Consider the following 14296-nt stretch of genomic DNA (forward strand, 5'->3'; position numbering starts at 1 on the left):
AAGAGGCATGCTGCCATCCTCCTGTTTGCTCTGCTTCACTTCTCCCACTATTGCACAAACAGTAGAGGAAAAAATATATATAATAGTCTCTGTTAAAATGTTATTTAAATATCTATTTCTGTGTGAATGTTGCAAAATGCAGATATATCAATACATATGACTTGCTATACAAAGATGACACTATGAATGTGTTATTTTGTTAGTTGCAAGATACTTGTGAGTCCTAAGGTCACATGAGTTTAGCCTCTGGTCAGGAGCTGTGGCCGTTATTTGATGGGTCAAGCTTTAAGACTTTTTACCTCAAATTTGAAGTTTCTTGAATTATCTTCCTTCTTTCATTTTTCTAGCAAAAGTGATGATCCTATATGGCATTACAATGTCCTTTTAAAAAAATCTTTGTTCCATTTCTTCTACCAAATTTGCACACATTTTCTTTCCTAATTGGTTAGGGTGATAAATTGCTGGTAATAAGCACTTTGAAAATATTGTTTGTACATTGCCGCAATGTGATCTCCAACAACTACCCAGACTGGTCAATATAAAGACCCTTTCCATTTAGTTATGTCATCTTCCTATTTAAAATGGAGGAAAAACAATGGTGTTTTCTACCACAGATACATAAAAATCTTAACTAAAGACTGCTGCTTAAAAAGAGAGGGGGGGAAAATCATGATCAGATCGTTCACAAAACGTTATCTGATTTAATATGTTTACTTCATTGTAATATTTTTATATTAAATTAGACTCTTCCAAGGCCTGGAACAGGACTTCTCACTTGGTGGGGATGAAAAGAGTTGTTAAAGACTCAGGGAATGGATGAAAAAATGAATGACAACATTGCATCTCTTGGTAATATAAAAATTAAATACACTTGCATAAATGCAAAAGTCTCATTTGAATGATTGGTTAATATTTGTACATGTTGAAGCTTAAAATCAAGATTTTAACTAATATCTGCATATTAGTCATGGTGGAGCCTTTCAGTGTATAAATGTGCTTTTCTGTCAAGTATACAAGGGTAGGTATCTCACCAGTTCCAATTTACTCTGTTGGCATAAATCATACAAATAAGCCATCATTAAACACTTCTTAGTCTTATTCCTTCTTCTTCTTAATATATATCAGGGAAAACTTTTGAGATAAAAGCTTTTAGGAAAAAAACTATAAACAAATATTGAACTCTAATTATTTACGTGCTGAAGTTTTTAGGGAGATACTGAGGTTTACAATTTACTGTGAAATGAAGCAAAATTAACATAGATTGATGGATGAGTAGAGGTAAAGAAAGTTGAATAGATATGTGATGAAACAAATTTAGTATAACATTAAGAGTGGGCATATGGTGTTTACTGTCTAAGTCTTTCGACTTTGCTATATCTTTGAAATTTTTATAATTAGAATGTTTGGAAAAAATCCTTAGGAATTTATTTACATTTTTTTCCTTAGGATTTTTAGCTGTAGGAAAGGCAAGGTATCCAAGAATAATTAAAGGGAAAATTACTTGCAGGATTCTATTTTCTCAGTTCTATACCATCCTAAAATGTTTTCCTGGTTTTGATTGTTAACAATTTTCTTTGTCAATCTTTATAAATATCTTTCCTAATTTGAAAGATTAAGATTTCTTTTTTCTAGAGAAAAAATAATATCTTTACTAAGGAAACTTTCATTGATACTAACTAGCCTATTTTATATATTTATTTTGTATGCCTATAAACTTTTCCTTCTTCTCTATGGTAATATTAATCATTTTTATTTCTTTCTGGTATTAATTCATCCACTACTCTGTTATTCTATGAGTATAAAGCAGGATCAAATCCATCACTTCTTAGACTGTTACTTTGTCCACCCACCAAGCAAGGGTCATGTGATTTGGTCATCAAGCCTATTTTCTTATTTCTTCATGGCAAAATTTGATTGACCATGTGGCTGTTGGGTCACCTCTCCCTGATTACCACCTTGTCTTCTTTTTGAACTTATGTAAAACATTTTGTCTCTTATACTCGTTTGATACTTGTAATACAATAGCTTGCATTATATATAATATCAACGTAATATCAATAAACGTGTACAGATTATAGATAATGCTCATACAGGTGTGATATAAATTATAAAGTGCTGCTGAGGCTTTTTTGTGTTTGTTGTTGTTGTTGCTACTGTTATTGGTATGAGAGTCATCTTCCTAGAAACAGGGACCATCTTTGGTGTCCTTTTAGACTCCCTGTTACTCCTACTGAGCCCTGAGCCTTGAACAAAGTCTGTGCTCAATGTATATGGAGTGAAATCTTGCTTTTTTAAAGTTTTAATGGTCAAGTATAATTTGGCTTGATTGAGCTTTAAAAATACTGGCCATTGTTTTCCAGACTGAAGTCCATTGCCAAATCTTACTTTGCCAATAAGCCATATTTACCCCATTTCTTAAAAATTTACTCAGGTTTAAGATTTTGTGAACGAATAAAAGTTACGTACAACAAAAGCATTGTTCATCGTGCTAAAAGGTCCTGAAGCCTACCATAGAGCCTAATGATGCTAGGACTACCATCATGCAATATACTCTCTTTAGCCATGTAATCTTATGAAATTGATACAATTCATTTATCTCCCTTTTCAAAGTGTTCCAACTCCTTTGAATAATTAAGACCCTTTGCTGATATTTTAATAGGTCTCATGGAAAAGATATGTGAATATTTCGGATATATTGAGAACAGGTTGTAGGGTGAGCAGCAAGAAAATGACATGCCCATGAAACATTTTCCCCAGGGCATTAACGTGTAGGACCTCAGATGTCAGTCTGTTCTAGTGGCCAGAGCCTCGAGGGGAATCAAAATTCCTAGAGAATGGTTCTGGGTTTTCCCCTCAATTTTCCACATACCCCTGCCTGATCACCTCTCCATGATTACCACCTTCTCTCTTTTTGAGCTTATGCAAAACATGTTATCTCTAACATTCACTTGATACTTGTAATACAATAGCTTGCATTATATATAATATCAACGTAATGTCAATAAACATGTACAGATTATAGACAATGCTTATATAGGTGTGATATAAGTAGCTTCTGGTAAGCAGCTTCTGTTTCTCAGTTTCTCCTCATCCCACCCACCTCACCTCCAAAGTCCTTTCTCTTGGGTTGTTTAGAATGATTAGGAAAAATGGTTCATCTGACCACAACCAGGAATGAGGCTTGAGAAGAATCTAAGGGGTATTCTTATTGAGTTTGGACATTCGTAACGAACTAACTTTTATTGTCTGCCAACAGGGGAAGCTTTACACTTGGCTCGGGATTTTGGCTACACTTGTGAAACAGAGTTTCCAGCCAAAGCAGTAGGCGAACATCTTGCCAGACAACATATGGAACAGAAAGAACAGACAGCAAGAAAAAAGATGATCCTAGCGACCAAGTAAGCAGAATGGGGAAGCCTCTATATGCCTTCATTCTCAGTTTTTCCATTTTCTTTGAATGAGGGAAACAGTCTAGAAAATATCGGTTCTCTCAAACAAGGGAGCATCACAAGATGTATTAAAGAAGGACCCTCCACAACTCCCCCCCACATACACCGTCTTGTGCCCATAGCAAGGTTTACCAACTGCCCTTGATAAGTGATGGGGCTGTCACTGACACTGATGAAAAGTCTTAGAAAATCTCCTCAGAATAAGCAGGAATTCCTAGGAGAAAAGCATATTTAGAAGATGTAAATTCCAGGCATATATGCCATTGGTTGCTGTGTAATTTGGTCTAAGCCACTCACTGTGCCTTAATAAATGAGGATAAAGATCTTAAAACACTATGAGTGTTTGGGGAATGTGACAAAAGATGAGGACCCAGATGCTTGAGAGGTAACAGGGAGACCTCTGGGACCAAAGATCGCCATCAATGCCCCCATCTTTTCTTGTGTATAATTAAGCAAATAATCCCTGTAGTGCCCCACCCCCTGTGGTGATATTGTCAAAAAGAAAAGGTATAATGTATGTGAAACCTTCTGAAAATTGTAGAAAGTCCAATTAAAATGTGAATTAAAATAGTAATGGGAATGATGTAGGAAAGGGGAAGCTTGCATAAGATGACTTCAAATTCTCTCGACTTGAAAGGTCTTTGATAATTAATGGAAGGACTGCATTTATTGTGTGAAAACCCAGCAGAACTGTTAAGTGCTGCTGCATGTCATGTTCAAATTTTTAGAGAAAAATCTTTCAGGTGGTAGCTAATTCTTGCTCTCTTCTCTATTAAAATAAGTTATTGCTACAAGGAGACCATTAATAATCTTATCTAATTTCCTAACTCTCTATTCATATTTTAGAACTAATAGTCCCATATGGTTAAATTATCATTTAGAAATTAGTTTATTTGGGGAAAACTTTTAAAGAGAGAGTATATGGTAGATATTGTTAAAGACGTTGCTTCTTGGAAACTGATGAAAAACTGACTTTACTGCATGTTAGCTAAAAAATTTAAATTGGTTCGAATTGCACGAAACCAAAACTAAATATTCATTGTACCAACTTTAATGTCACATAGGTTTGGGTTTTTTTGTTTTGTTGTGTTTTTTTTTTTTTACAAATTTAAAGGTTTATGTGGGACACCTGCCACCCAACAGGCTTGCCCAAGACACTTTAGTGTCTTCTGTGTGGTTTGTGCTACTCGTAGCTGTCACTGTTTGGGTTTAGGATATATTCATACATCGCTCTTCTGAGAGTACTAGATGATTCTCTCATCTTGCCCCAAAGAGAAGGAAAACAAAATGTGGTAGCAACAGGAGAAGGGAAATGGCAACACAAGGAGCTAAAGGGGAAAGAGAATTAAGACCAAGAGTTAGAGAAAGAAAATTATAAGGCAGGTATCAAATTTGGACTTAAAATTTGGGGAGGAACTTTGTGCTGTGCAAGCTCCTGAAAACTTGGTAGTAGAATTTTGCACTTGGGCTTTTTGCATGGTTTATCTCCTGGGGGTCTTTGTACCTATTTTGCTTGTGTTCTTTCCTTCTTCCAAACAGTTTCTTGGCTGAGAGATGCATTCATCAGTCGTATTTCAGTTTCTCCAAAAGGAACTGACAGTACATGGAGTTAGTTGGTTTGATCCTAAATATAATCTCAGGAGAAATAGAAAGACATGTGATGGATCAAGAAAAATATACAGTGCTATAAGTTAGGTAATGTCCCCCAGGTATTCCCAAAGCATAATATCATTCTAGCTGGCAGGATCATACAGATTTCCCAATATGCATACCTATGTGATACCTCTGAGTGACACTGTTACCCCCAAATGCAAATTACTCAGGAGAAAACACCTTCATATTCTCTACCTCCAAATTACTTGGTTGTGGTTTCATTGTGCATATTCTAAGACTTTCACCCCCTAATTCAGAGAAATCCTTCGTCTTGTCCTCTTTCCCCCAGGAATGATTGTACAACTGTTCACCCGTACCACCCACAGCAGTGCCACCATTAACATTCCAAACTCAATTTTCCATTTTCTTGGGAGCTCCCATCAATCTGTTGAAGTGTTTGGGAGTCAATGCATTCAAATTGATGCTAAGAATTTGTTTTTACAGAAGTAAATGTTCGAAGAACTTGGGGGAAGTGAGAGAAGTACTTCCATATTTGTCAAAGTTCTGCTGAGACATCTGTTTTAGAAGAGTGGTTTCAACTACAGAGTAACATTTTCCTTTACTCTGGATCTAAGTAATACATATTATTTTAGGTGCTATTTTCAACTTTGATTTCATAAAATATTGTGAAAACATGTAATTTTCTTTAATCCCTCTGCCCATAGCTGGACATTTGCAGACCAATAAATGTCAAGCAAGAATTGAGTTCACTAATTCCTATTACCTTATTTTACATAAGATTAAATAGACCATAAACATCTAGAAATTAGGAGACAGTCTTTATAAATTCTTTGTCTTTTTGGTTATTTATATCATCTCATCTTCTTATTAGACAATATGAGAGAAGAATTAAAGAATTAGAAACTGCAGTCATAGCAAACATATACAATACAAATAGTCATCAATAGAAGTAGATAAATTAAGGGATGTGTAGGAATAGTATGCATTTTCTGCAACATATGAATGGATCCAACATGTGTTGTGAGCAGTTTCTAAGTTTACAATGGTAAAGTATTGGATATTTTCAATTAAAATGCTCAAAATTGGAATTAAGTAGCCTACATGGATACTCATTACATTCTAGTCAGCTCACCTTTGTTCACCAGACTGTGATAATTTGTATCAAAAATATATATGAAATCCAAAATTCTTTGGATGAGAGATCCAGTTTCTGATCTGCATTGTCAGATTGGCTTATATATTGCTTTTTTACCTCTATGACTACCAGATTTCGTTGTATTTGATTATATTGCCAAGTATACAATTGTAAGCAGACCAATGATTAAATGCAATTAGCCTCCTAATTCCTCTTTATTTCTACTGTTTTGTTGATTAACCAAATATTTTGGTGTAATTTAACAAGTATTGAGGAGGAGGGATAGAAACCAAGTTACACAATTTTTGAATTCTAAAAATGTACCAGGCAAAACGTCTATTTGATTCATGAAAAACACATTTAAGCCTCTTCATTGAATTTAGAGCTAAATATGCTTAACATTTAATCTACATTAGGGGAAAGCAGAATAGTTAACAAGTTTTGTTACCATAACATTAATCGAAAAAAGGAGAAACATAGAACTTTACATTCAGATGTCAGCAAAAAAATTCTGTTCTTAAGGACAATGATGTAAGTGATAAAGTTAGAATTTATGATTCATCGAAGATCATCTTGTGTTACGTAATTCATAATGTGACATTTTGTTTTGAACAATGAGTATTTCTTATTGTAGCGTCATAAATAAAAGTTTAAATAAGAATGAAACTAGTCATAAAAATAATAACTCTGTAACTGTCATAATGAGATGAGGATGATAATTGCCTAAGGGAAACCTACAAAACTGTCATCTGTTTTTAAGTCTGGAAGCTGTCCTAAGTCAGTGAATTAAGCAGCAGAATTGAATATCAAAGGCTGAGAATTCTGAAACTTCTCCTGATACAGCTTCGTGTGTGGTGTAGTTGAATTGCTTAGCATAAGTTAAATTTGTCCACATTTTGCCTTTTCCTCATTTCTTCATCAACTTTAAGTTTATTGTAACTTGCTGTACTGTTTATACAGTAAGGAAGTTGATTTGCCAACTTATAAATCAATTTGTTCAATTATCCAAATAATTCCCATATCATAACTCAAACACTAAAGCAATGTTTCAACTTTATTTTAATTTTTTGATGTGTCTTAATCTGATAGAAAACTAAAAGAATTTTCTCTAAACAACCTCAATATTCCTTGTAATAATGGATTGCATCGACAGCCTACCACATAGTAATCCGTATTGCTAGTGTGAAAAATGATAGCATGAGTCTGTATTTAAAATTTTAGTTCTAACTGTATTAAATAGCACAAAGCAGGACAGATAACAATGCCCACCAAATGGCAGTTGCAGGGGGATATGGAGGCTCCTGTCGGATTTAGAGCTGATAAGGGCTTATTTTTGTTTGTTTGTTTGTTTTTCCTCTCCCTAGGACCTTCCTTTACTTTCACCTGCATTCAAAATGTAAAAGGCAAATTCTATGAAATGACACAATATTTGAACACTGGCAATAAACCTGAGGCTCATTGTTAATTTAAAAAAAATCGCAAATGATCTTTGGAAGAAATTTTAGGCACCTAATTATAAATAAGGCTCCACTGATTTTAATTCAGAGATCAACTATTTGTGTTTCAAGACATTTGTCACTTTTTAATAGTTATTTGTCAGTGACACAAATGCTTTGGAGAAGAATTAGTGGCTGGGACCATAGAGTGACATATGCTAGGAATAATTTGACCCTTCTGTTCTTGTCTTTGGCTACATTGATAATTACGGTCAGGGCTACATAATTAAATTTTGGGACTGCCCATTGTAAATCTAGACAAAAATCCTAATCACTGTCACACCATCCCTTGAATATGGAGTGGCCTCACTTGGATGATGGAGTTTTCTTCTTCTCTCTCTCTCTTTTTTTTTTTCCTGAGGAAGATTTGCCCTGAGCTAACATCTGTGCCAGTCTTCCTCTATTTTGTATGTGGGTCATTGCCACAGCATGGCAGCTGATGGGTGGTGTAGGTCTGCACCCAGGAACTGAACCCAGGCCACTGAAACAGAGTGTGCTGAACTTAACCACTAGGTCATGGAGTTGGCCCAATGATGGATTCTTTTGAGCAATTTCTTGGCAGTCCTGTACTTCACTCTTCAGCTATTGCATTAATTTAGTGTTTTGTTATTAAAAAAAAGAACTATTTTCTTTATATGTTTTGCTTCTTTAGAATAGTATCATTTGGACTGTGTATCACAAGGGCTTTACCATTATCCAACATACACAGTAATGTGGTAATTTAAACTGAAACCAATGACCAGAAATCATAATCATTTAATGTAAGAAGAGCAGCAGAAAAATGCTCTTAAGGGTACTTTTTTGAAAGAAACCATCTTACATGGAACATAATCATTTTTGTGAGGCTAGTGAGCTAAATTCTAAGTGATTGTCTACTTCAAATATTAAAATAGAAATTTAGTCTACAAGAGTCTGAATTATAATGAAATTTTGGGAAAAAAGATTTTCCAAAGTACTTGAATCATGGCTCTGAAATAAGCCTTTAACTTGGTTTAACATTGTTTACAAATATGAGATCCCACAAAAAATCACAACTTAAGTTTTTAAAAGCCAATTATTAATTGTGATCCTTTCATATAGATTTTTCCTTATCCTGAGGTTAATCTATGAATATTCACCTTAAACAATGAACATTGGTTTTGTCAGTGCCCATGGACTGTTATTTACTTGAAAAGTTTTTCAATACTATAACGCTTGAGAGCAAAGTTGCCATTGTGAACTTCAACTGCATGTTGTGGATGGAACTTTGGAGCTTGCTTTATGAAATTTTCCAATCCATTTTTAAAAGAGAAAACAAATCTTTGGTAAAATATTGTGGAATGAAATTAAAGCCCCATTTCAAGAGTTCAACTTCAATTTTGAATGTTTTATTTTAGGCAAATTTGTAAAGAATTCCAAGACCTCTTGAGTCAAGATCGATCACCACTGGGCTCCTCCAGACCCACTCCAATTCTAGACCTGGACATCCAGAGACACTTAACGCATTTCAGGTAAGACTGGTTTTCCAATTTGCTCAGACTCTCTCTTAAATTGTTTAACCATCCTTACTAACCCAGATATTTTTGCATTCCTATCACAGTTCAATTTAGAGATATCACTTATATATCCATATGGTGACTGAATGTTTTGAAATTCCAAGCATTTAACATCAAATTATAAAAATAAATGATGCATGAAGCATATTAGATCAGAAAATTTAATATATTTGTGCAATCACCAGGAAATTGTGAACACTATTATTTCAAATAACAGCTCTTTTGGATCAGAATTTTTAAACAGTTCTTTATCTTGGTGAGATAAATTGCTAAATGGACAGATGATATGACAGACATGAATGAGATATCATGGACTGGTTTTCCAGGAGTATGTTAATAATTTCTACCCAATTAAAAATTGTAAATCGTTCTTAAGTTAGACTACACAAGCATATTTTAAAGATCCTAGAATGTATTATTGAAAGCATATTTTAACTTTCATTTTTCTGAGATGCTTTGGAAGAGAATAGAATATTTTTTCTGGTTAATTTATGCCCTAGATGCAATGTGAAAAAGAAGATGATGATTATTCAGGTGACTTCTAGTTTTAAAACTCTAGAATTCTACTGCCTTACTTGATGAGATGTGAACTGTGAAAAATAGTTTATCATCTTTTAATTATTATCATTTAGTTTAAAAACAATGCTGAGGAAAGACTATTGTACATTAAATTTTAAAATGTCTTCAGTATCTCTCAATGATTGTAATGCTGTTGAGGAGGATACTCCACTATATAAAATAATGAGTATTCACTAGGTTGGAATTTTATCTGCAACATCAGACAGTTTTAAATAGAATATTTTATTTTCTATAATTTTACAAGGCTCCTCAATAGGTAATAGATACATCTCTGAAGCCTAAGTTCAGGATTTATCTTCTAAAAATGCACCAAATGTAGGGTATATTTCACAGGACTTTTTTCCTACCACTCAACTGGGTTAGTGAAGCGAGTGTAATAAAACCAGGAGAAAATACAATGCCCAGGAGTTAAGAGCTGAAGGCTTTGGAGTCAATAGAACCGTCTTCAAATCCAGCCTCTTATACATGTGAGCTGGGTTGTTTGGGGTAACGTCCACTCTTTCCAAGCCTCTATTTCCCCAGCTTTAAGTGAAACAAGAACCCCTCCACTATATGGTGGTAGTGAGCTAAAATGAGATAATGAATATAAAGTAAGCATTCAATAAATGATGCATTGTTTACTCCACCCCTGATCCAAGTTCAAAAGGTATGGATTGCTCCACTATCGTATCTGTGCAAATATTTTCCACACTTTTATTTGTGTACACACTAAAGAGATTTATAATTTTTACAGCAGTTCAATTCATAACTTAATAACTTTTATACAGTTTCAATTCTGGGTTTAAGGAAAAGTTTGTTAGGTTACAAATTTACTCTCAGGTGGAACTTACTGTCAAAATACAGAGAATTCAAATTTTGTGTCGTATCTCCTAGGTTATTTCCAACGACAGATGCCACAGCCTGCACTGGACAGTGAGCTTTCCTTTTTCAGGCTGAAAACAAAATAGAGCATCAATGTGTAAATTGAATATTAGTTACAGTGTGAAATAAATAGGCAAACCATTTGTTTGCTCAGCATAGGCACAATCTGCTAATTTGCTGATACTTTCGTTAGTTGCCAACATAATGCCACAGAACTCTTTAAAGGAAACTTTCACTTCTAAACTTGAGCTGAATGTCTCCTACATGAGCTTTGTATGCTCTTCTCCACCTCTCTGTGCAGAGTATTGTAACAGGCCAGTCTGGTGTAACACAGGCAAGCTAGACTGGTGTTACCCAGAAAAGAGCTAAATATTCAGTAAATTGCTCCTCCCATCCTCTAAAAATGAAAGATATGTTGGTGTAAAACTCTCAAGAGTATACATGACTGCAGATTCTCAGTCACAACAATTTGAAACATATAATCATACTTTAAAATATTTTAACACTGCATGGTATATCTACTTATACAAGTGTCATCTATAAAATTATGGTATTATTATTTATATGTTGAATATTTTGATATCAAAAAGTCATGATGTCCTGTTTATTATGCCTTTTTAATGTTTGCCAGATGTTTCATTTATTTTGCTTTAACTACCTTCCAGATTATTTATTTAGATGAAATCTTCTGATCTCATAATGGAAGGTAGTAGGATGATAGAAATCACTTAAGCAAAATTCACTTTATAGCAAGTTTCCTAAGTTACATCTCTTTTTATTGTGGTAAAAAGCACATAACATAAAATTTACCAACTGAACCATTTCTAAACGCACAGTGCAGTAGTGTTAAGTATATTCACAGTTGTGCAACCAATCTCCAGGACGTTTTCATTTTGCAAATCTGAAACCCTAGATAACCATTAAATAATGCCCCATTTTTCCCTCTCCCCAGCCTGTGGCAACCACCATTCCACTCTCTGTCTCTATGAATTCGACTACTCTAGATACTTTATATAAGTGGAATCATACAGTATTTGTCTTTTTGTGACTCGCTTATTCTCTTAGCATAATGTTCTCCAGGTTCATCTGTGTTGTAGCATGTGTTAAATTTCCTACCTTTTAAGGCTGAATAATATTCCATTGTATGAATATGCCACATTTTGCTTATCCATTCATCCATTAATGGATACTTGGGTTGCTTTATCTCTTGGCTATCGTGAATAGTGGTGCTATGAAAATGGGTGTGCAAATATCTCTTTGAGATCTCGCTTTCAATTCTTTTGTATATATATGCCCAGGAGTAGAATTACTATATTACATAGGAATTCTATTTTTAATTTTTTGAGAAACTGCCATACTGTTTTCCATGGTGGCTGCGCCATTTTACATTCCCACCAACAGTGCACAAGATTTCTAATTCCTCCACATCCTCGCCAATACCTGTTATATACTGATTTGTTTTTGTTTTGATAGTAGCTATCCTAATGCGTGCAAGGTGATATCTCATCCTGATTTTCATTTTCATTTCCCTGGTGAACTGTCATGTTAAGATCTTTTCATATCTGTTGACCATTTCTATGTCATCTTTGGAGAAATCTCTATTTAAGTACTTGGCCCATTTTTAATCTAGTTATTTGCTTTTTTGTTGTTGAGTTGTAGGAGTTCTTTATATATTCTGGAAATTAACCTCTTATTAGACATATGATTTTCAAATATTTTCTCCCATTCTGTAGGTTGCCTTTTTATTCTGTTGAGTACATCCTTTGATGCACAGAACTTTTTGATGTAGTTCGATTTGCCTATTTTTACTTTTGTTGCCTATGCTTTATTTATTTATTTATTTATTTATTTGGTGAGGAAGTTTCACCCTGAGCTAGCTAACATCCATTGCCAATCTTCCTTTTTTTTTTTTTTTTGCTTGAGGAAGATTAGCCCTGAGCTAACATCTGTGCCAATCTTCTACCTTGCATGTGCGATGCCTCCACAGCATGGCTGATGAGTGGAGCAGCTCCATGCTGGGATCTGAACCCACAAACCAGGACCATCGAAGGAGAACACATGGAACTTTACCCACTCAGTAACAGGGCTGGCCCCATTGTTGCCTGTTCTTTTGGCATCATATCCAGGAAATCCTTGCCAAATCCAAAGTCATGAAGCTTTTCCCCTAAGTTTTCTTCTAAGAATTTGATAGTTTTAGGTCTTACATTTGGGTCTTTGATCCATTTTGAGTTAATTTTTGTATGTGTTGTAAGGTAAGTGTCCAAGTTCATTCTTCTGCCTGTCTTAAACTATAGCCTTTTAAACAAAAGATACATGGTTGACATTTCCAATTAAAACCAAAATTGAAGCCTCCTGATGTAGACTGAATTTAAATGTGCATACGTTTTTTTACCATGCATCTATTAAAAGAAGCCTCAATAGAATATCTTAATAGAACAGTAAAAGTCAGCTTGTCGCCTGACTTGAGAAAGACTCCCCACTTTATAGGTATAGCCCTTAAACCTGGCTTCACAGCAAAATCTCTCTTGGAACTTTTTAAAAACCTCAAGGATGGAAGTACACTTTTAAAGATCTGATTCAATAGGATAGGTCTAGGATTGGACTCGGGACTCTGTGTTATTTGCAAAACTCTGAAGTTGGTTCTGATAGTTAGGCAGCTTTAAGAACCATAGTCCCAGGATATCCCTAGACTATTAGCTTTTTTTTCCCTTTGGAAGAAAAATAATTCTAATTCATTGTAAAGTGCCACTGAGAGTTATGTAAAGTTCTGTCTTGTACACTAACATCGTAAAAAGATTCTACATTTGTTATGGCGCTAATAATCTGGGCAAAAAGGTGTCCGCATGGAGTGTGTCTCTGTCATCAATTCCTACTGAGAGCGATAACTTTAATTTTGATAGAAGCATGAACTCAAGAGAAAAATGAGTTAGAAAGGAAGCGTATCACATCTGACTTTGAAAATAGTCAATTGGCAGAGTCTGATTTTCCAGTGTTTTTGCTGACTGCTGGCTGGAAAGAAGTGAGGACACAGCGTGATTGCAAAGGCAGAGAGCATACTCTAATTAGTAGTCTCAACGTGTGCTACTATTTTATTTAGTCAAAATCTCCTTCCCAACGCAGACCACCTGCATTACACCTCATAGGGTGGCTGATTTGGTACCCTGAGCTCTGTGGCTTACTTTCAGCAGGCTGAATACGTGCAGGTAAAGCTAGGGAATGCTCTGACCCTGTAAAGCACAGATTACTTCCAGTTTTCCTTGGCAGTTGACATATCAGGGTGCTCTGGGAAACTGTGTGCATAGCAGTGACCCCTCTCCTGATTCATGGCCTAGAAAACTGCTTGTCTCCATCCAAATGACAGGAGACAGGTTTGTTCATTATTTATAATTTACTGAGTACCATCAAAAGTGTGTATCGCTGTAGAGAACACAGCAGACACCACAACACCTACAGAAAAGGAAAGAGATTTGATTGAAATCTACAGAAGACCCTGAAGACGTGATTCCCAGGAATGGGGATGACAATTAGACAGAGGTGGCATGGGGCTTTGCGGACAGAACAGACTCAGCTCAGATAGAAACCCAGAGCCCTAAGTTTCTGAAATGTTAAGAATTTCTCTCTTTGAGA

The 14296-nt window shown here is 35.0% G+C and overlaps 1 protein-coding gene across 1 annotated transcript in view; it reads left to right on the plus strand.

Annotated features, from left to right (window-relative positions):
* Positions 1 to 14296, plus strand: part of TFAP2D (transcription factor AP-2 delta) — a 55913-nt gene that overhangs the window by 26775 nt on the left and 14842 nt on the right. Inside the window, exons 5-6 of the mRNA XM_008525319.2 lie at positions 3257 to 3398; positions 9071 to 9184. Of these exons, the coding sequence (XP_008523541.2) occupies positions 3257 to 3398; positions 9071 to 9184 (256 nt within the window). The remainder of the gene's footprint in view (positions 1 to 3256; positions 3399 to 9070; positions 9185 to 14296) is intronic.

This window comes from Equus przewalskii, chromosome 19 (genome assembly GCF_037783145.1).
Source record: "Equus przewalskii isolate Varuska chromosome 19, EquPr2, whole genome shotgun sequence".
NCBI lineage: Eukaryota > Metazoa > Chordata > Mammalia > Perissodactyla > Equidae > Equus > Equus przewalskii.